Here is a 23,675-nt window from a genome sequence, read left to right on the forward strand (position 1 = left end):
GTCCTAGCCTTGATGTCCCCCCCCCCATCCAATGTCCTAGCCTTGATGTCCCCCATCCAACGTCCTCGCCTTGATGTCCCCCATCCAATGTCCTAGCCTTGATGTCCCCCATCCAATGTCCTAGCCTTGATGTCCCCCATCCAATGTCCTAGCCTTGATGTCCCCCATTCGAATGTCCTCGACTTGATGTCCCCCATCCAATGTCCTCGACTTGATGTCCCCCATCCAATGTCCTAGCCTTGATGTCCCCCATCCAATGTCCTAGCCTTGATGTCCCCCCATCCAATGTCCTAGCCTTGATGTCCCCCATTCGAATGTCCTCGACTTGATGTCCCCCATCCAATGTCCTCGACTTGATGTCCCCCCCCATCCAATGTCCTAGCCTTGATGTCCCCCATCCAATGTCCTCGCCTTGATGTCCCCCATCCAATGTCCTCGCCTTGATGTCCCCCATCCAATGTCCTAGCCTTGATGTCCCCCATCCAATGTCCTAGCCTTGATGTCCCCCATCCAATGTCCTCGCCTTGATGTCCCCCATCCAATGTCCTCGCCTTGATGTCCCCCATCCAATGTCCTCGCCTTGATGTCCCCCATCCAATGTCCTAGCCTTGATGTCCCCCATCCAATGTCCTCGCCTTCCCCGTCATCTCCCTCCTGGCACATTGCCCTGCATCATTGTTTTTGATTGGCCGTTGGCCCAAGTGATATACCCATATCATCTGAGTCACTTTGTGTTTTTTCTACACTTAGCAGATTTACATTAGTGATTCTTTAAAAGGGATCCGTGTTAAAAAGAGGTTTATTTGGTTTATTTAATTTGATTTATTTAAGAGATTAAATTGCTTATAATTTGGATCGTCCTTGAATCCACCCAACACGTTAGGAAAAGTAAAAGAGGCTGGGCAGAGTGCTGACCACACTATCCCTTAATAATCCGAGGTCGCAGAACCAGGCGAACTCTACTTCACTTGCCCCATAGACCGTCAGGTTTGGAAGGGGAACTTTACTTTTATAGTGCAAGAGTTATTCAGGTAAAGAACTCTCTAACTGACTCATTGAAACATTTCTCATTCATCTATTATATTCTTTTTTTATCTATTTATTTGTTTATTTTAAAACGGCCAATGTGAAAAAAAGGCCTTCGTGCCTACTATTGTTACCGTAGTTGAATAAATAAATAACCTCATGTGTTATGTTAAATTAGGTTTATATGTTAAGGACAAATATCGCAATTTTCCTTTGTCTTTGTCCCTCCATTGACTCAAATGATAAAATAAAAAACCTATACTTTTTATAAAAAAAAGAAAAAGAAAATGTTATCAAATATTTGAGACATATCATGACATACAACCTTTTAGAAGTAAAATATTATTTTATGAAGGCTTTTTCTTTTGCTCAAAATAATTTGTGAACCGCATTTAACTTTAACCCTTTTGTTCCTGTTACTACGGTGGAATATCACAAGGAATAATATACACACTTTTTCTACTACATCAATTAACACGTATATGAGTTGCGTGTTTGGTTATACTTAAAGCAGAATGAAGCTTCGGAGACAAAGTTTTATAGTCTGAGGAGTGAGAACACTATTCTAGACAGTGTTTATGGAAAAATTAAGAATACACTAGTCCGGTGTGATCAACTAATATGATGATATTCTTAAAATGTTGAAAAACTTAACCGCATGCTAAGATGAGAGTAATGGTGGGTAACTCAATAATGAATCTGTAAAATTTATGTGATTATACCTGAATAGGTTCCCCTGAGTGTCACCATCACACAAAATGAAGGTGACAGTATAGTATTAGTAGCAGTGAGGTTTATGCAAATAGTAAAAAAAAAAACAACTTTAAAAAATACCCCTCAAAAACTAACCTTGTTGTTATCCTAACAAATTAAAGACCGAGTTACCTGTAATGGTCTATAAATTAATTGTTGAGGATACCAACATTACCGCTTTAATACTATGACATTCACACTACAATTCTTTTTTATCAAATCGTATTTTTTTTACAAAAAAAAAAACGACTTGTTAATAGTTAATGTCTTTATTTTGTTATTACTATTTAAAAATGTAAGCGTGATGTAGACACTTACATTTTTAGAACCGCTGCTTTAAAACAATTTTTTTGGGTTCGTTTCTATGCCTTAGCTAGAAGGTTATGTAACATGTTTGTTTACCATTGGTGACCTAGTTACAGAACAAAATGGCCGTGTTTATAGCCACATACTCGTTACAACTGTAGTAAAGGTGACTTTCGGTTTGTTTTTCCGTTTGATTCCACTAAACAGATACAGCTGACTAGAGTGCTTACTAGTTTTTCAATTTGTTGTGGAGATGTGTAATGTTTTGTAACCTGGTGTACTATTGGGTTGTTTTTCTTTGACGACTTGATGTAAAGCAGTCAGATATTCTTTACATTAGCCATACAATCGACTTTGTTGACATCTCATACTGTGTGGTGTAGTGTTTACATTTTGATGTGAAGTGTTTACATTGTGATGTGTAGTGTTTACATTTTGGATGGGTAGTGTTTACATTTTGATGTGTAGTTTTTTCATTTAGGACGTGCGGTGTTTACATTTTGATGTGTAGTGTTTACATTTAAGATGTGTTTTGTTTACATTTCGATGTGTAATGCAGAGACGTAGCGATGGGGGGGGGGGGGGGGGTGGGCAGGGGGGTACATATGTCCCCTGGTGCCGACCTTAGGGGATGCCAAAATAGGTTGTAAAAATAAATTAAATTGTTATTTGAGCTGCATTTTTGCATTATAGATGGGGGGGGGGGGGGTTGCAAATCGAAAGTTTAAGGGGGGGGGGTGCAAATCGAAAGTTTGAGGCGGGGGGGGGGTGCTAATTGAGAATTTGCTCCCAAGTGGGCGCCAAATTTAAAGTTTGTCCCCGGGCGCCGGGAAGGGTCGCTACGCCTCTGGTGTAGTGTTTACATTTAGGATGTTTAGTGTTTACATTTTGATGTGTGTAGTGTTTACATTTAGAGTGTGTAGTGTTTACATTTAGAGTGTGTTAGTGGACGTTGGTATTTAAGGATGACATTACAGATAACTGTGTAGCTGTAAAATAGCAGTATATACCTATATGATTCTTACCTGTCTATTACCTATACCCACTGTACGTATAGCTCTCTCGCCATATAAGGCTGAATCGCACTAGGTCGATGTTACTCATAGTAACACCCGACGAATGTGTGTATGTGTGTGTAAATATAAAGGTAGTGCCCCCCCCATGTAGGAGGTGTGGTACTCCCCGAGTTTAGAACGCCCCAGCCCACAACTTGTATCCAAACATCGACCGATTTCATCTCTCCGATACCAATCACAATACATCGCCTAGAGTATTCGATATTGTCGCCATCCGGTGTTCTTGGTTGTGTCAAAAGAAAAATGAATTAGAAATCGTTCAGTGAATCCTGAAATAGAAAGTGCGCGATTGAAAGAAAATCCATCAATATTTCTTGTGTTATTCGGGTAAAACATGACGTAGACTGTCGATAAACTTTAAATTAGGCCTGCTCTGTTACTTGTATTTATAACAACACAAGTAAACAAGGCACCACATCAAGAATTATGCATAGATCAAGAATAAGAACTAGTGCAAGAAAATTTAAAATTAGTATCTGGTGTTAACCCCCCCCCCCCCCCCTCCAAACACACACACCCCTCTCTTTGAATCTGTTTACCGAGAAATTACTCAAGAACTGAAACTGAAATAATGCGAAAAAAATTTGATATTCATACATTTCCGGGAAGTTATTTTTGCGACAGCTATCTCTAGCTACTCAAGTGAGACAGCGTCTGATCGATTGAGCATTTATTTCTTTGTAAAGACCAAGTTGAAAAAAAATATTCACTACACCAATTAAAAAAGCTACTATTTTTACATTATATATTATTATGAATACAGAATATGTGAATTTTTTTAATTCTTAAACATGTATCATTAGACTTAATAAGATCAATGAATAGATTAACATATTTCTGATTCACATTCAATACGGCGCCATTTTCCATTGGAGTAGTATTTGGTGATTTTCATTCGGAGTAAGAATTTTGCTGGAAACTGTAAAAATATGGCACAGGACAAATTGAGGATTTTCTCGCTCACTTTTGTTTGTTTTCAATTAACGTTGTTAAGGAGTGGAGGTACCTACCCCGACTGTGGCTCGCCGAGTATGGGTGTCGGGTACGGCTTGGTTGAGGGTGGGAGATACAGCTACATGTGTTCTGGGGACAATTCACAGTGAGTAGAACTGGTTTTTGTTCTTGTTGTCTTACTGAATATATTAAATACATCCAGCAGAAAAAAAAATTGAATACATATACACATGATATACACATACTTACAAGTGTATATGGAATATATATATATAATATATATATATATATATATATATATATATATATATATATATATATATATATATATATATATATATATATATATTCTTACGGGGGGGGGGGGGGTGACACCATCAGGTGCCGCACCGGGTGACACCCGACCTCGCTACGCCACTAGTTTTTGCTGTCCCCCTGGATATAAACATATTTTTGTTGTTGTCCTGTAGATTTTGCTGTTTATATAAGCTTTTATTTAGTTAAAATGTCTGTTTTTTGTTTGTTTGTTTGTGAGATGTGACAAATGTTATAACTTAATTTTGACCCACATCTATTGCAGCAATTTCGTCAAAACTTCCAGATATATTCATCTCAGGGACACTACTAGAATATATATCTTTTAAATTTAATTAAACATTTAAAGTAAGTTAATTTCCATTTCGAACCTGATAGCCCAAGAGGCAAATTAAGTAGAGTTCACCTGTTTCTGTGACCTCGGCATATGAAGGGACAGTGTGGTCAGCACTATGCCCAGTCGTCTTTACTTTCCCTAATATAAGTTGGGTACCCACCAGAGCTGGGTGAACTCTACTGAAACCGGATTCAAATGCTTAACCATTAGAATACCCCGTCCCTTAATTACAGCTTTGGTTAGTGATTAAATTTAGATTAGAAAATTACTAAATTCAACAATAAACAGGGAGATAACAGGATTAAATACTAAGGTTCCTTCATTTAGAACGAATTGCAAAAAGTGGAAAACAAAACAAATATAAAAACTTTTAAAATAATGAGCTTTCTAATGCGCTGAAAAAAATAATAAAAAAAGCTAATTTGCTTTCTTAATTTAAGCATTGGTCGCGCATGAGATCTTTCACATATTTTAAAACGCAATGCTTTTATAAACCAAATCAAAATATTTTTAATTTTTTTTCAGTGTATTTAAAAAGTAATAATTTAAAAACAAATATAAAAAAAAGTTTGTTTTTTTCGTGATGGAACATGTTTTGATGTTTAATCAATGAGCAAATTAGGAATTGTGTTCAGTGTTTCTTCCAGACTTTTTTCTCCGGGGGGGGGGGGGCACTTGAAATTTTCGGGGGGGGGGGGGGGGCGGTAGACTTTTTTCGGGGGGGGGGGGGAGGGCGGACACTGTTAAAAGTATATATTTTCTATATAAATTATATAAATTTCATTTCGTTCGGGGGGGGGGGGGGGGGGGGGGGGGGAGGAAGATGCCTGGAAGAAACTCTTATTGTGTTAAATTTGCATTACAAATTTATAAAAAAATTAAAGATATATTGATGTGACTTTATTATAGTGAAGAAACTTTATACTTTTATAGATATTAGTTGAAAAGTTTATTCAAGATACTAGGCCTTAGCATTGTTTTAGTACTGTTTAAAAATGTTCCCACTAAGTTGGTTTTCCCGTGTACAGTGGAGATAAACAACCAAAAAATATAACTACCAGTTGTCTTGTGACAACCTTGAACCTGTTTTTTTTTGTTTCACGATGACCTTGACTGATTTATACTTCTTGTTTCTTAACGCTATTATAAGACCCCAATACAAAGCCACTTCAGTCACAAGGCTCCTCAATCCCTGTGTTAACATATACCCTTGTTCCACCCCTCTGTAATGCAGTTGTAGCACACTGTGTAGTGAAAAAAATGTCACATTTTTTCAGTGTGATACGTACTCTTAATATACACACGTCCAGTAATCGTACACTACCCAGACCCACTGCTACACTAGAGGGTGATATGTCTGGGTTGGTTTTTTAACGACCTCTCATTAGTTTGCGCCTATGTCATTTCGTAACGTTATTGATTTGCGTCGTTCGTATAACAGTTATTGGCGTCTCTAGGTGGTGCTTTACCTGGTGTTGTCCGCACCCCTTTATAACGCGTTTATCGATTTGCTTTGTTCGTGTGACGCTGAATGGCGTCTCTAGGCGGTGTGTTACCCGGTCTTGTCCGCACCCTGTTGTAACTCCCCTTATCTCTGTTCGTGTTTCAGAAGCAACGTGCGCTGGATCCTGGTGCGGCCTACAGGGGAGAGAAGCTACTACAAGCCCTGCACGGACTACGACACGTCACAGTGTGGAGGGGAGATCCACGCTGAGATAAACGAGACAGAATCCCACTTCGACAGCTGGCTGGTGTTCGAGAACATGGCACCACGCTACTCACACTGGCAGGTGCAGTGTGTGCTCAGCTTTATCAAGTCAGGCAGGCAGGAAGTCGTTTGCGTGTCGCGGGTAGGTGAGGTACAACGGCAGCCTCAGTCCGGATGCTCAATGGAGATTCTAGGATACGGGGGCGTCAACCTAACTTGCTGGGTTTTGCAGTCTATCAAGGAATGTAGAGTCAAGTATAAAAACAATAACTGGATAAACAACGCCGAAACGAAAAATGTAATTGGGTTTGTTTACAGGAATATTTCACTCCTAAATTCGACCTGTAATACGGTGTTAAAAAATCTCACGGTTGGGATCCAATCTATATACGCTGAGATAATTACATTACAATTTAATATAACTCATAACAAAACATTCGAAGTGATGCCCCCTTTATACATCTCTCTTAATGTGATGCAGAGGAATTGTACGGACAGAAACGATAGCTTCTCAGTCGTGATGGTTTGTAAAACACACGGGTTCAAAACCAAACCAGACTTAGTCTGGTTTTTAAATGGCGATATGGTTAAAGAAGGTAAGTATGACGTCAAACAAAATGATGGATTAGCGGATGTGACGTCAGCTTTTAAATTTTTCATCGACCGAACTAAAGGAAACACCATGGCAGAAGTCAAATGTCTGGTTGGAAAGAATTCGATCGAGGAGTCAATGAGAGTCAGTGTACCTGCGTCACCCAAGTATAGAAACGCGAGGAATTCTGTCATAAATGACGTTTTAAACCTAATGTATGGGGAGGTAACCACCGTGACATGTATGGGAGATAACCCTACCATCACTACACTACAAGTCATCTGCTGGTCGAGTGACGCCCTTATTCTCAGCTCATCCTCCGGGTTCAGCTCAATTGCGGTACCCGTCAACGGTTCGTTAATTTTCAACGGCTCCACCTGCACATGTTCAGCAGGGTATGCATCAATGTGCGTGTACCTAAACACAACACTGACCATCATGGTGTCTGCTGACCGAGTGTCTGGAACCACAATGACCAGTTCCAGTGTCAGCATGGACGCGTCATTTGTTACAGTGGCCACGGTGCTCGGGATCGTTCTCATCAACGTCATCTTGGTGCTCATCTTTTCTCTGGTGGTTAGGAGGTTAACCAAGTACTCACGCGGGCGGGTCCAGGTGCACGTGAGCTCCTCCAGCCATATCTACGAGACGGTGGACGACCTTGACCGCATGACGACGAGAGAGGTTGTGTTCACGCCGGCGTGTGCTATGAGAGAGTCGTCTGCCAGACGAGGGCGGTCTGATGTGGACGAGTCTGGGTACCTGGTTCCCAGAGTTCCCTCAAGGTCAAGTCGGGTCCCCCACGGGTCACTCACAGACCCCAACAGTTCTCTAACTCCAAATACATTTTTTAATCAGAGGCCGCCTTTAGATTACAGCTTCAAAGAATCGGCCCAGGCTGGATGGAGCAAGGATTCGATCCCACTATCAGTTAGATCAGACTTTTCCAAGGATGACGTGTACATAACGCCATTGTCAGTCGTTACTGACAGCAGTAGTGACGGTAAGCAGACATGGGGCTTTGCTAAAGGCCGCAAGTATGACCCCGGGTCAGATGGGTCTTCTGATGAGGTGACAGTAAGGACTAGTGACTGGCCTCAACAAATCGAGTTCTGAAGGAAATAGCGGTATGACTGTGTATTTGACACTACACAATTTAAGTCTGTAAATATGTAAATGTGTATACATGTAAATGTGTAAATATGTAAATATCAACATCATCGTCAGTGCTTGTGGAGCAAAGGGACGCAACCACACCTTTCCATCCTACTCGGTTCATGACGATTCTCTAAAGTTGGACCCACGTCATTCCGGCAGCTTCTGTTTCACTGACAACTGACATTTTTCATGGTTTTTGGCCTACCTACTTTCCAGTCTAGTGCCTGTCTACTGATGTTGCTAAAATGTATAAATAAGTAAACCAGAATGTCATCAATATTTTATCATATTATCCTATGAAATAATTAAAGAGACTCCCCCTAGTGATGACCAAATTGCTTGTATATAATGTAAACAAATTAAGACATTTAGAGTGGCTTCCCTGCATATGAGACAAAGCTAATAATAGCTCGGCAAGGGTATTTCATTTTGGATTTTTCCAACCAAAATATTGAACATAGAAGAAAGACAATTTTTAAGAGGAAGAAGGACTTCAGATATTTAGTTCAAACTTGGGAGGACTAAACTCGGGTAATTGGTCTGTTTATAGTGTTGGCTGTCTGCAGTGTATCGTTAAAATAGTGTACTTGTGGCTCTATATGCTGATAGCTGCTATTGTGACGCCATATTAAAATATCTATATATATAATTCTCCTCTTCGAGCCGTTAGAAAACAAGCTGCAAACGCTCTCCCTACCTCCCCACCCCTACATGGTTTTAGTGAGCTGTGTTCACTCTAAATGTTTACAAGCAGAACCAACGATTTTAAACGTAGGGGGGGGGGGGGGGGGGAAGGGGGGGGGTTATGGTCCTTAACGAGCTACTTATAGTGTTTTAAAGAAATATTTTCAGTGTCAGCGTTGGTACTGTCGAATTCACAAATTATGAATTATTGAAAATTAGAAACAACTAAATAGCGGCGTATGTTATGCCGCGGGCCGGCTCGTTGTAAGTAAGCCTATTCTTGTACATATACTCTTATGCTAATAGTTTCTACTGTGACGCAATAGTTTGAGTGACATTTATTTATTTTCAGTGTGATATTCCTAATTCTAAATTCTGTAACTGTATTTTATCGTTTGTAAAATCTTTATTGTGTGTTGTGTTATGGTGTTGCGTGTACATTACTGTTACACACTCGACTTCATATTCAGTTGTTTTTTCTGTTTGAGAGTAAGCTCATTTGTATGATTACCTGGATTATATCATACACTAATGGCGGTAGTTGTGTTTGTATTGTACTGTTTGACAGTAAGCTCATTTAGATTATATCATACACTAAAGGCGTTAGTTGTGTTTGTATTGTACTGTTTGACAGTAAGCTCATTTAGATTATATCATACACTAAAGGCGTTAGTTGTGTTTGTATTGTACTGTTGGAGTGTAAGCTCAGTTGTACGAGTATCTGGATTATATCATACACTAAAGGCGTTAGTTGTGTTTGTATTGTACTGTTGGAGCGTAAGCTCAGTTGTATGAGTATCTGAATTATATCATACACTAAAGGCGTTAGTTGTGTTTGTATTGTACTGTTTGTGAGTAAGCTCAGTTGAACATGTATGTGGATTATATCATACACTAAATGCGTTATCTAGCATTAAACCCGCTGGTGATAATTGGATACATTAACTTTTAAATCACTGTTAGATTAGTTTTGAAAGTGCCCCATATGCATGTAAAAAGCCACAGTGCTTCTTTCAGGCATTATTTTTCCAGGGAGTGGGTTGAAATTTGAAAGTTTACGGTAAAGAGCGCACTAAAATTTTCGAGTTGGGGGGGGGGGGGGGTGGACACTGGTTAATGTGAATATTTACTATATAAATGTATATTTTTAAAATCTATTTCGTACAAGGAGGGTGGGGGGGGGGGCAGTGCCTGACATAATTCTGAGATCAAGTTTAACCTTGCGCAAGACACCTCGCAATTCGATATGCTTAAGTAATCAAGTACTTGGTTTCGTTTACCTCAAAAACTTCTTTGAGTGTGTGTGTGTGTGTATGTATGAGTGAGTGTATATATATATATATATATATATATATATATATATATATATATATATATATATATATATATATATATATATATATATGTGTAGATCAGTAGGGGGAGAGAGGGCGTACATTTTTAAATTAAGTAGAGCGCGAAGCACGTGACAGATGGCAGTGTTGTAGCTGTACCCAGTCAGGTGTAACCCGTGTCAAGGACACCGGATAAACAGCAACTACCGTTAGTTACTGGCCCGCACATCGTATTGAAATGGTTAGTTTATATATGTTAGTAATATTATTCGATTAGAAAAATGTTTTTAAAAACTTGAAAAAAAAAAACCATAACAAAATAAAACAAATTACTTGAAAGTACCCCAAAGCGTTGATCGTTAATGAAATGTTTACAATACATCAGTTATTCCGTAAAAAAAGTTTTATTTCTTGTTTTCAGTGCATTTAAAAGCTTGTAATGACAGTTTTATATTTTCTTGTTTTCAGTGCATTAAAAAGCTTGTAATGACAAAGGGTTTTATACGTGTTTTATTATTACTGTAGGGCTGAAGAGTAGGTACCCGTACAACTTGACAGCAGCAATCGCCGGTTAACACATTTAACTATTGAAAGTTTGTTGTCTCACGTGACCAGTGGTCACCTGCCGGAACTGCACGTCGCACGTAGTCCAGTGCATAACCCCGTTAATGCGTGTTTGCAGGTAAAGCCAGAGTTTCTTCCAGGCATCTCTTCGGTGGTCCGCCCCCCCCCCCCCCCCGAAGAAAGTCTACCGTCCCCGAAAGAAATGTAATTTATATAGAAAACATATACTTTTACCAGTGTCCTCCCCCGGAAAATGTTGTCCCCCCCCCCCCCCCCCCCCCGAAAATATAAAGTGCCCCCACCCGGAGAAAAAAGTCTGGAAGAATCATTGGGTAAAGCAAAGCTATGTTATGCAAGAACAGTTTCACGCTCTAGTGGTTTACCGGTTAAATCCAAATCTTTGTCGAGATGTTCTATTTATATTTTTTTACGTAATTTTTTGTTTGTACCGGTATCAGCTGAAGGTCTTGTAAGTGCAAACTTGGATCACGTGATAAACTGTTTGTGACACGCAGGTGTGCTGTTGCGATGATCTCATAGTATAGCTTAGAGGTCACATGTGTAACACCATCTCACTGAGTCATATAACACATGTAAATGTATATGTAAATTAATTACATACATAAGCCAAAAGCAGGACATGTCTGATCCACCCCTGATCCGTATAACGTAACAACAGCGGTGTCTTCTCATTCATCTGACCGTTCTATTTTTGTGTGGAATTAAGAACAAAGAGAATCAATGTTTAATATTTCTCTGTCTTCGCTTATATCGACGTGTATAGCAATCTAGCAGGTTGATCTATGTCAGTCATGTACAATGCAATCTTGTGTTTAGGCTAATAATGGAATCAACTCTGCGGATATCATGTATGGCTTATCAATTTTTTTCAAATCCCTCTCGCCATAGACGTCAGATTTTAAGATATCGACAACACCATAAAGCACAAAAAAACAAGTTTTCTAGTTGAACTCAGAGGCGTAGCGACCCTTCCCGGCGCCCGGGGACAAACTTTTAATTTGGCGCCCCCCTCGAGAGCAAACTTTCGATTTGCAACTCCCCTCAAACTATTTATAATGCAAAAATGAAGCTAAAATGACATTTTAATTTGTCTTTACAACCCATTTTGGCGCCCCTAAGGTCGGCGCCCGGGAACATATGTACCCCCCTGCCCCCCCACCCCCATCGCTACGCCTCTGGTTAAACTTGTATAGACTTATTTCGGCGATGGATATGTTTAGCAACTCAGAAATTCAAGCACTTCATGATTCATTCTGCAGGGGAAATAAAAACTGTTGACGTTAAGACCAGCCACCTTGACCCGACCTTGGCGTCGAGTGCAGCGTCACTCTATACTCCAGGGGTGTCCAAACTTTTCAGTCCGAGGGCCGCATTAACTATCAAATTTCAGTTCAGGGGCCAGTTTCTTCCAGGCATGTCGCGATTTTTCTGGGCAAAGTTCCTCAGCCATCACCAACAAACGATTTTTCTGTGGACAAAAAGATCTCCGCTGGCCGGATGAGAGGACCTCACGGGCCGCATCCGGCCCGCGGGCCGTAGTTTGGAGACCCCTGCTATACTCTATAGCATGTCAACACTTCTTTGTGATGTGTTGTGCCACATGGTGCAGTACGCCATTTTAAATGTCAAACTGATCATAAGGCAGCGACAATAGATTATAAACTAATATATGGAGAGATGAAGTTTTACCTTCTTGTATGAAGAATTGTTAAAAAAATATTGTGCGAAAAATTAAAATCCAGATTTTGAGAAATCTGGACGGACAACACCTTACTGGGTCGGAATTTTTTTTTTGCAATCTTGTCCGTGTGTTTGTCTGTGTGTATCACTACGTGTTCCGATGTCACTGAAACAGGTGAACTCTACTTTTCCTGCCCAAATTAACCATATGGTTCGAAAGAGTACTTTACATTTTAAAAAGCTATTCAACGCACGCAAGCACCCCATACCTACGTTCTCTCACACTGATCCAGTCGCGCACTGATCCAGTCACACACTCATCCAGTCACACAGTCATCCAGTCGCACACTGATCCAGTCGCACACTCATCCAGTCGCACATTCATCCAGTCACACACTGATCCAGTCGCACACTGATCCAGTCGCGCACTGATCCAGTCACACACTCATCCAGTCACACAGTCATCCAGTCGCACACTGATCCAGTCGCACACTCATCCAGTCGCACATTCATCCAGTCACACACTGATCCAGTCGCACACTGATCCAGTCGCACACTGATCCAGTCGCACACTGATCCAGTCGCACAGTCATCCAGTCACACAGTCATCCAGTCGCACACTGATCCAGTCGCACACTGATCCAGTCGCACACTGATCCAGTCGCACAGTCATCCAGTCGCACACTCATCCAGTCGCACACTGATCCAGTCGCACACTGATCCAGTCGCACAGTCATCCAGTCACACACTGATCCAGTCGCACACTGATCCAGTCGCACACTGATCCAGTCGCACACTCATCCAGTCACACAGTCATCCAGTCGCGCACTGATCCAGTCGCACACTGATCCAGTCGCACACTGATCCAGTCGCACAGTCATCCAGTCACACACTGATCCAGTCGCACACTGATCCAGTCGCACACTGATCCAGTCGCACACTCATCCAGTCGCACACTCATCCAGTCGCACACTCATCCAGTCACACACTGATCCAGTCGCACACTGATCCAGTCGCACAGTCATCCAGTCACACAGTCATCCAGTCGCACACTGATCCAGTCGCACACTGATCCAGTCGCACACTGATCCAGTCGCGCACTGATCCAGTCGCACACTGATCCAGTCGCACACTGATCCAGTCGCACACTCATCCAGTCGCACACTCATCCAGTCGCACACTGATCCAGTCGCACACTGATCCAGTCGCACACTCATCCAGTCACACACTCATCCAGTCACACACTGATCCAGTCGCACACTGATCCAGTCGCACACTCATCCAGTCGCACACTCATCCAGTCGCACACTCATCCAGTCGCACACTGATCCAGTCGCACACTGATCCAGTCGCACAGTCATCCAGTCACACAGTCATCCAGTCGCACACTGATCCAGTCGCACACTCATCCAGACACGCACTGATCCAGTCACACAGTCATCCAGTCGCACACTGATCCAGTCGCACAGTCATCCAGTCACACAGTCATCCAGTCGCACACTGATCCAGTCGCACACTGATCCAGTCGCACAGTCATCCAGTCACACACTGATCCAGTCGCACACTGATCCAGTCGCACACTGATCCAGTCGCACAGTCATCCAGTCACACACTGATCCAGTCGCACACTGATCCAGTCGCACACTGATCCAGTCGCACACTCATCCAGTCGCACACTCATCCAGTCGCACACTCATCCAGTCACACACTGATCCAGTCGCACACTGATCCAGTCGCACAGTCATCCAGTCACACAGTCATCCAGTCGCACACTGATCCAGTCGCACACTGATCCAGTCGCACACTGATCCAGTCGCGCACTGATCCAGTCGCACACTGATCCAGTCGCACACTGATCCAGTCGCACACTCATCCAGTCGCACACTGATCCAGTCACATACTGATCCAGTCGCACACTGATCCAGTCGCACACTGATCCAGTCGCACACTGATCCAGTCGCACACTCATCCAGTCGCACACTGATCCAGTCGCACACTCATCCAGTCGCACACTGATCCAGTCACACACTGATCCAGTCGCACACTCATCCAGTCGCACACTGATCCAGTCACATACTGATCCAGTCGCACACTGATCCAGTCGCACACTGATCCAGTCACTAACTGATCCAGTTGCTCACTAATCCAGTCACACACTGATCCAGTCGCGCACTGATCCAGTTGCTCACTAATCCAGTCACATACTCATCCAGTCCCACACTCATCCAGTCGCACACTGATCCAGTCGCACACTGATCCAGTCGCACACTGATCCAGTCGCACACTGATCCAGTCGCACACTGATCCAGTCGCACACTCATCCAGTCGCGCATTGATCCAGTCCCACACTCATCCAGTCACACACTCATCCAGTCGCACACTCATCCAGTCACTCACTGATCCAGTTGCTCACTAATCCAGTCACACACTGATCCAGTCGCGCACTGATCCAGTTGCTCACTAATCCAGTCACATACTCATCCAGTCTCACACTCATCCAGTCGCGTACTCATCAAGTTTACAAAAAAATAAATAAAACCTCCAATATTTCAATCTTATTTTATACGTTTTATTTGAAAGTCATACCTTTATATTTACAAGACATTTGTCTTATGTTGGCGATGTACATTCAATCACAATTAGTTCTCTAAATAACGAGAAAAAAAAATTATCTTTGATTATAATTAATTAACCACACGTTGTCTTACTAGCCGACGACGATTGTTTAATTATTCATCACAATTAATTTTACTGGCCAATAACGAAAACAAATTATTTTAAATTATTGATCACAAGTTTTTTTTTCTATTCAACGACAATCCTCTTAATTATTAATCACAATTAATTAGCTGGCCAATAACAAAAACACATGGTCTGAAATCACAATCGAGTTCACATTCTAACGACACGAACAGATTCCCCTTAGTATTTTCACAGTTCAACAATATAAACTGTCTTAAAATATCGATCATATAATTAAAGACACGAGGTGGTAACAAAATATAATCGATATTGTACATCACAAAACATCTTTACATCATAGTTTTTTCATTAAACTTACTAAATACGTTTTATCAAACTCGTGAAGATTATAAAAGTTTACAAATAATGTAAACTTTTGATGTTGTAGCTGATATTAGCAACGTCGCGTTGTTGCAGGCTGTAGCTGATGTTATGTGGTCGTGTTGTTGGAGGTTGTAGCTGATGTTATGTGGTCGTGTTGTTGGAGGTTGTAGCTGATGTTATGTGGTCGTGTTGTTGAAGGTTGTAGCTGATGTTATGTGGTCGTGTTGTTGTAGGTTGTAGCTGATGTTATGTGGTCGTGTTGTTGGAGGTTGTAGCTGATGTTATGTGGTCGTGTTGTTGGAGGTTGTAGCTGATGTTATGTGGTCGTGTTGTTGAAGGTTGTAGCTGATGTTATGTGGTCGTGTTGTTGTAGGTTGTAGCTGATGTTATGTGGTCGTGTTGTTGGAGGTTGTAGCTGATGTTATGTGGTCGTGTTGTTGTAGGTTGTAGCTGATGTTATGTGGTCGTGTTGTTGTAGGTTGTAGCTGATGTTATGTGGTCGTGTTGTTGGAGGCTGTAGCTGATGTTATGTGGTCGTGTTGTTGGAGGTTGTAGCTGATGTTATGTGGTCGTGTTGTAGGTTGTAGCTGATGTTATGTGGTCGTGTTGTTGGAGGTTGTAGCTGATGTTATGTGGTTGTGTTGTTGGAGGTTGTAGCTGATGTTATATGGTCGTGTTGTTGTAGGCTGTAGCTGATGTTATGTGGTCGTGTTGTTGGAGGTTGTAGCTGATGTTATGTGGTCGTGTTGGAGGTTGTAGCTGATGTTATGTGGTCGTGTTGTTGGAGTCTGTAGCTGATGTTATGTAGTATCACTTGATGGTACGCTTGTGCGATAGAAGAACTAAAAACTTGAACAGTTGACGATGCGGAATGTAAGCCAAAACAAAACAACAACAAAACAAGAAACAACAAAAACTAAACAACAACGCATAAAACAAAACATATCACTACTGTTTTGTTGTTGTTGTGGAGTCCAAAGAGTACCTAGGACAGATGGTATTAAATGCTGACAATAAAAACCCAGAATACAAGACAATCCATATGTTGTCATTAGTAATCGGCTTACAAGACAAAGCTTATGACAGCGCCATTAGAAGCACTGTTGCATTGTTTTACGGACATACCTTTAACGAAATCTAGTGATCTACATTCTAAGGAGTGTAGCATTCTTACAGTCTTTTAATGTCATGTGGCATACCCTAATTTATATTTCTTTAATTAAAATTACGACCAAACAAAAAGTCGAACTTTAGAAGACCTACTATGCCCTCACCCACATCTCATCCAGTAAGAAATGCAACATGTTGATTTAAAACCAAGATTTCAAAACATATGCAAACATATGGGGGTTTCTATTATAAACTTCATATGTATGTTTTCAACCTAGTTTTGAATAGCCAACGGAAAAAAACAACAAAAAACAAAGAGATTTTAATTGTAACTGTTGAATAAATAATCAGAAATATAATGTCTTGTGGTCATCTCTAGAATATTCTACAGATATTCCCAAATACATTCACATCACATTTGTTCCACATGCCTAACTCCCCCTTACTATGTGAGCAGAAAGATTGGCACGTCAGAACATCTTTCATATCACGTGTCTTGTAAGGTCACGCGACAACTCCTTACACGAGGAAATTGATCATTCATACATTAGTGGTGACACTACATCTAATTGCCAGAACCCAATCAATGTTGTATCTTACACAGGAATGCCAACAATATTTTCGTCAATATGTCGTGATCACAACACGGACTATTTTTAGCACGGTTCTATTTATAGCAGGTTGATGGTCTGAAGTACGATAATGCTTATTTCTTCAACTGTTAGACGAAATAAGCACTACCCTGAATTACAAGGCAAATGCTTCACAACTTTGGCAGGTTGGTCAACCGTGGTAAGTCAGTGGTAGGCAGGTGGTAACACAGGGTGACTCACTGTACAGGGACATCACGAAGGTGGTGAGACATAAGTCACTTCCCGAGCTACACCTCACAGGTGGTGATACAGAAGTAACAGCAGATGTCGCTCACTGTAAGAATACTGCACACATAAGGTGATACATTTTTTTCAAAATTTAATTAGCTATGGTCTCATCCATTAAAACGATTAATTAATGAAGGTTGATTCAGATCGTGGAGATAATGATAGAGTGGGTTATTGGGGCGAGTCTAGAATCCAATTAGTCTATAACTGGGTATGTCATACAATTGATTGTTCCAACATTAGGAAATATGGCACAAAATATCAAACGTTGTTATGTTATTCTGATCCACATGTAGCATGTCATTATGGCATTGTCATTTGTATTATTATAAAATATACATACTTAGAGCAAGAAAAATACAATTCAGCTGTTTGATATAAAATACTTAAACATTTAAATTAAAAAGAAATATTGCGTCGTGGGTAAAATAATTTCGAATTAAAAAAGCTAATATCTCATGATGGATATGGATTTATACACAAAATCTCGAAGATAAAGATGCTATTTTCACAAATATTTTGAATTTATATACATAATCTCGGAGATAAAATAAATAAATTAGATCATTTCAACGACGTCACATTTAAAATGAATTTTCTTTGACGTCGGTCCGTTGACCGCTGTGGATGACGTCACGTTGTTGACATTGGCGGACTGAGACACGTGATCAGGACTTGTCTCGCGCGTGACGTCAGAAGCCCTTCCGGGGGCGGGCGCCTTCGCGCCGGAAGTCAGAGGGGACGGCGTCATGGGTGACGTCATGGCCGCGTTCTCGGGGAACACGGGGCTGGTGCCGGAGCCTGGGCTGACCAGGGGCTGAGTGTCTTTGGAATGCAAGGCGTCGGGGCTCTCCTCCAGGCAGGACTCGGTGATCGTCCAGATGGTTAGAGGAGAACTATGTCGTCTGAGGCGTAGACTTCGCGGTAGGTGGCGACGCTGTACAGGTCCTGTGTGGAGGATGATGGGAAACCTGGGTCATATATTCGTGTCCGGAAGTGTGCCCATTTTCGCGCGTGTGTGTATGTGTGTGTGTGTGTGTGTGAGTGGATGTAGGTGTTTAAGGGTGTAGGGAGATGTGTATGTGTGTGTGTGTGTGAGTGGATGTAGGTGTTTAAGGGTGTAGGGAGATGTGTATGTGTGTGTGTGTGAGTGGATGTAGGTGTTTAAGGGTGTAGGGAGATGTGTATGTGTTTAGATGAGGCCATTGACGTGGGCGCTTGTGTAGATGTCTGCAAGTGTGGCCATTTGTGTGTGGGGTCGTGGTAAAATATGTGTGTGGGGATGTGGCGGTTTGTGTGAGGGGAAGGGGCGATGTGTGTAACGTGAAATGACGATTGATGTGGAGTTGTGGCGTTGTTTATGATTGAAGTTCTAGCCATATGCGTATGTTGTTATGTGGGTACCAATATGTTATGTGGGTACCAATATGTTATGTGGGTATCAATATGTTGTATGCTTGAATCAGTAGCTAGAGGATGCTATAAAACACAAAACTCTATGGATCGCCTGCTAGAGGGATATAATTTGTATTGTAATGTAACAAAGAGTTAAATCTGTTAGGCTGAGCTGAAATGGAAACATGTGTTAGATTAGGTCAAGGTCAGATTAGTCACACAACTGACGTGTCGGAATTCACATAAAAACATACAGAAAACATATTGCCAGTGAACAATTGTGTGAGTATAAATTTAACCTAGGTTTTCGTTCGAATCAATTCTCGCGAAAACATGTATCAGTAGCAGGATCATACACAAGTGCAAGAGTTAAAACAAAAACAGGATGTCTCATAACTTATGGTTTTAGTAGTATAGCTAGGTAACACACTAAGTTGGCTGTATATATATATATATATATATATATATATATATATATATATATATATATATATATATATATATATATATATATATATATATATATATATATATATATATATATATATATATATATATATATATATAGTTTTTATATAAAGAATTGATAATTAAATTAGTTAAAATATTCACGAAAACAAATTTTGACCAATAAAAAAATGATTGATGAGAGAAAGATGAAGTAGAACGAACATGTGAAAATGTTTACCACCAACTAATGATGAGTTGCGTGCCTTAGACATCAAGAGAACAACTAGAACGTCCACACAACAAACAGAATCAACACATGTTAGTAGACATCATCATTCAACACAATAACAGCATCAACATACACCTTGTGTCACTTCCTGGTGAGACACAGGTGCCACCTCATGTCATGACAGGCTCAGGTATTGAAATGTGACCACAAAAAAATCTATCAAGATGCTCATTCGAAATGTAAAGCAAGAATTTATGTTGTTAAAAAATTTCCAAACATTCGATAAACAAACATTCAGCGAGTGTTAGATAATAATTAGAGCATATTTTTGGTGTTAGTCATTAAAAAAAAAAAGAAACATTGTAACAGTGAAAGTGAGAAAAACAAACAAAAACCCCCCAAAAAAACCCAAGCTTAATTCCAGACCTGATTAATTAGAATGTGAAGGCAAGAGTCGTACCAATACATAAACGATAAATTGTACAGAATGTTTACACTGAGATATAAACCCACGAGACAGCCCAAACCCAACCCTAACGTTTGTGATTTAAACCCACCAGACGGCCCAAACCCAACCCTGAATTCTGTACAACTCTACCCAATATTAGGTTATTCCTAACCCTATTTAACAAACAGACACACAAACATACAGTGAAACAGTTTTTGGCACTTATCCAATAGCCAGACCTAATTATTGCTAGAGTGGTTATCGTCGACAGCTAAACCTAATCCTAACCCAAACTAGACCAGCTTAACTAAGCAAAAACCATGAAAATTATTAACCCTTATTGTTATTAATCTCATCTTTAAAACCCCTCACAAAACCCAGCAGAATATCTTAAATGCTTATCGACGGCTTGATCTCAACAACTCAGGTACGGCCAATGGATAAGGACCAAATCATCTACACTTCAATGCCAGGCTGTTAGTATATGATAAGAGCAGAAGATGAAGACAGCGATGAGGATGGTGATGGACAGAGAGCAGACAGACAGGCAGACAGATTAGCTGGCCGAGGTGTTAGTAGCTGACATACCGGCTTTGCATGCAAATTAGGGAACAACCCGTTAGAGTTGTCGCTCTTTAAACTGTGGGTCTGAAATCGGAGTAGGTGGTTAACAAGGTTAAACAGACATGTCAAACCTGGAAATATAGTTTAACAATGTTAAACCGAGACAACTGGTTAACTGTAGATATAACTTAAAAGTCTTGGGCAATTAAAAATGTCGGTAGTTAATGAAGCTAAAATACAACTGAGAATTGAAAACTCCAAGTAAACTCTAAGTAAAAAAAACCACCAAATATTTAAATCTAATTTTAGCTCAGTGAATTTTAACGATTTTATATTAACCCTTAGAGTATCGAACTTTGCACATCTATTTTTATTTTAATGCGAAATTTTGATTTATTAAATTAACTGACTGTTTAGCTTTAAATCAAACTCGCTAAATATTGAAATAAATTGTTAATCTAAAAGTTTGAATAAAAATAAAAAATGCATTCATAAGATTTTTTCCAATTGTGATGACCACACAAGGGTCAGGTATGTGTTCACTGGTCAGTTGGTCAGTTGGTCCTGCTAGCACACATTAGAACAACAGCTGCTTGGAGAAATTTGTGAAACATCAGAAACCGGAGTCTACACTTTGTTTTTAAATAATGTATATGACATGCGATGTATGTACATGTGGTACGTCACTAGCCATTGTTTTATGTATGTATGTCTTGAATCTGTCCTGCTAGTTGAGATATATGTTTCCTTAATTATTTTTCTTCTTTATAGCTGGTACAGGGTCGGAGATCCCACCCCACCCCAATGAATTATTTTTATTCGTTTTAAGTAGGTTGATTTACGTGAAAACATGGCTATATACACTGGCATTTTAGGCAAACTAATGCGGAGAACATAAATTGTATAAATATATTGTGAATTGGATCCTAATAACAACTTTTGTTATTCATGAAATTTTTATTCAACCCGGTCGTTATTAGCTCAATACACTTGTTACTATAATAAAAGTTATGAAATTTTGCTTCTGTATTCCCTTCCTTCTTCTAAAACTTATGCCCATAAACAGAAGTAAAGTCGGTTGCCTAGCAACTGGACCAGCTGACTCGTCACATTACTGACCCTTGTGTTTCCTTTCTATAGCCTTGAACCCATTTTTAACTGAGTCAAGAGGGTACAACGAGATTACTAAATCTCTTCGTGGTTTAGTTTTTAAAAAGTGCCCTCATTTTTTGAAAACAAATAATACGGCAGAAGTGTTTTGTTTTGATAGGTTTCTTTTTCCGTTTAAAAAAAATGTGCGGAAATTTCCGAAGGCTATAAAAAGAAATGTCTTGGTGTGATTCATGCGATATCCAAGCAGACGGCCATGCTACATACAAGATTTCCTGGGTTAGTATCCACGCTACCGAATGACGTCATCAAACCTTGTGCGCCTCCCTCGAACACACAATCTGATGACGCGGCGATGCCGGACTTGATTGTCCACGTGTTGACGGAGTTGGCCATGAGGGGTTGCCGCTCGTCCATGGAGCATTGGCCGACCTTGTCCCTGGGGGTGGCATGGTTACAAGAACGTGGGGTAGAATACATTGTTTTATAACAGGTAGCTTACAAAAACATGGTGGGATAAAATACATTGTTTTATAACAGGTAGCTTACAAAAACATGGTAGTTTGTGGTCTAAGTCCAGTGTGGTCATGTAAAGGTGTGGGGACGGGGAGAGTTTCTTTACCTCGGAAATGACCCGGACTCACCCCCCTGTACCTGAGAAATGACCCGGACTCACCCCCCTGTACCTGAGAAATGACCCGGACTCACCCCCCTGTACCTGAGAAATGACCCGGACTCACCCCCCTGTACCTGAGAAATGACCATGACTCACTGGTAGGGAAATGACGTAGACCAACCTCTTATACCTGAGAAATGACCCAGACTTATTTCATGTACCTGGCGAATCACACAGACTCACCTCCGATACCTGAGAAACGACTCACATAATTTACCTACGAAATGACTCCGATTCACCTCCGATACGTGAAAAATGACTCACTCACCGCCGGTACCTGAGAAATGACCCACCTCCTGTACCTGAGAAACGACTCACCTCATTTACCTACGAAATGACTCCGATTCACCTCCGATACGTGAAAAATGACTCACTCACCGCCGGTACCTGAGAAATGACCCAGACTCACCTCCGATACGTAAGAAATGACCCACCTACTGTACCTAGAAATGACCCACCTCCTGTACCTGTGAAATGACCCAGACCCACCTGTTGCTCCTCTCACTGGGCTTTTCCTCCGGGCTGTCGTTGGGCCCCAGGTAGACGCCCCCGAAAGGGTCGTCGTCGTCGTCCCTCATGTCCTCGTCCTCTGAGGGAGGGGGCAGGGTCAATGACCCTTTCCTAGGGCTGGACCTGAAACAAAACAAACCCACAGAATTATTGTGAGGAGCTGAGAAGAGTGAGATGACCTCATACGATTGTATGACTGTTGTTAGAGAAGTAAGTATTAGAGTTCTGTTTCTAAGGTAAGCAAAAATATGGCTAGGGAAGTTGCCAGTCACGTTGCGTTATACTCTCCTCTATAACTTTTCATAACTTTTAAAAAGAAAGCCGAAGAACTGGTTTATCCATTGACTAAACCTCTTAAGCTTGACGAATACATCTTGACCCTAGCTCTTTGAGTGTTGAGTTAACATATTTGTAGCCTCTGTCCACTCAATGAAGCCGGTTGTTTGATTACCTATATAGACTACTCACCTAACTCTGACAGTTTCGATGGCCTCTGTCATTCACCTGACCCGGCCTTTTCAATGGCCTCTGTCATTCAACTGACAGGCCATTTTGATGGCCTTTGTCATTCACCTAAATGACCATTTTGATGGCCACTGTTACTCACCTAACAGGCCATTTTGATGGCCACTGTCATTCACCTAAATGACCATTTTGATGGCCACTGTTACTCACCTGACAGGCCATTTTGATGGCCTCTGTCATTCACCTGACCCGACCATTTCGAT

General features: G+C 40.9%; 1 protein-coding gene across 2 annotated transcripts; it reads left to right on the plus strand.

Moving 5' to 3' along the window:
- Positions 1 to 2,196: 2,196 nt before the first annotated feature.
- On the plus strand, positions 2,197 to 8,856 carry LOC131942228 (uncharacterized). Of its 2 annotated transcripts, none has more exons than XM_059301976.1 (3): positions 2,197 to 2,251; positions 3,925 to 4,260; positions 6,377 to 8,856. In XM_059301976.1, exons 2-3 carry the CDS (start codon positions 4,091 to 4,093, stop codon positions 8,181 to 8,183), a joined length of 1,977 nt encoding a protein of 658 aa, XP_059157959.1. In that variant the 5' UTR covers positions 2,197 to 2,251; positions 3,925 to 4,090; the 3' UTR covers positions 8,184 to 8,856. The 2 variants fall into 2 exon arrangements, with proteins under 2 accessions (XP_059157959.1, XP_059157967.1); XM_059301984.1 differs by having other exon boundaries at positions 2,205 to 2,261.
- Positions 8,857 to 23,675: the final 14,819 nt, after the last annotated feature.

This window comes from Physella acuta, unplaced genomic scaffold (genome assembly GCF_028476545.2).
Source record: "Physella acuta isolate Inbredline_101_S28 unplaced genomic scaffold, ASM2847654v3 ptg000033l, whole genome shotgun sequence".
Taxonomy (NCBI): domain Eukaryota; kingdom Metazoa; phylum Mollusca; class Gastropoda; family Physidae; genus Physella; species Physella acuta.

Coding starts and splice junctions, on each gene's coding strand:
- LOC131942228 (XM_059301976.1), top strand. CDS start 4,091: ATGGCACAGGACAAATTGAGGATTTTCTCGCTCACTTTTGTTTGTTTT. Junction 4,261..6,376: donor TGTTCTGGGGACAATTCACA/GTGAGTAGAACT, acceptor TTCGTGTTTCAG/AAGCAACGTGCGCTGGATCC.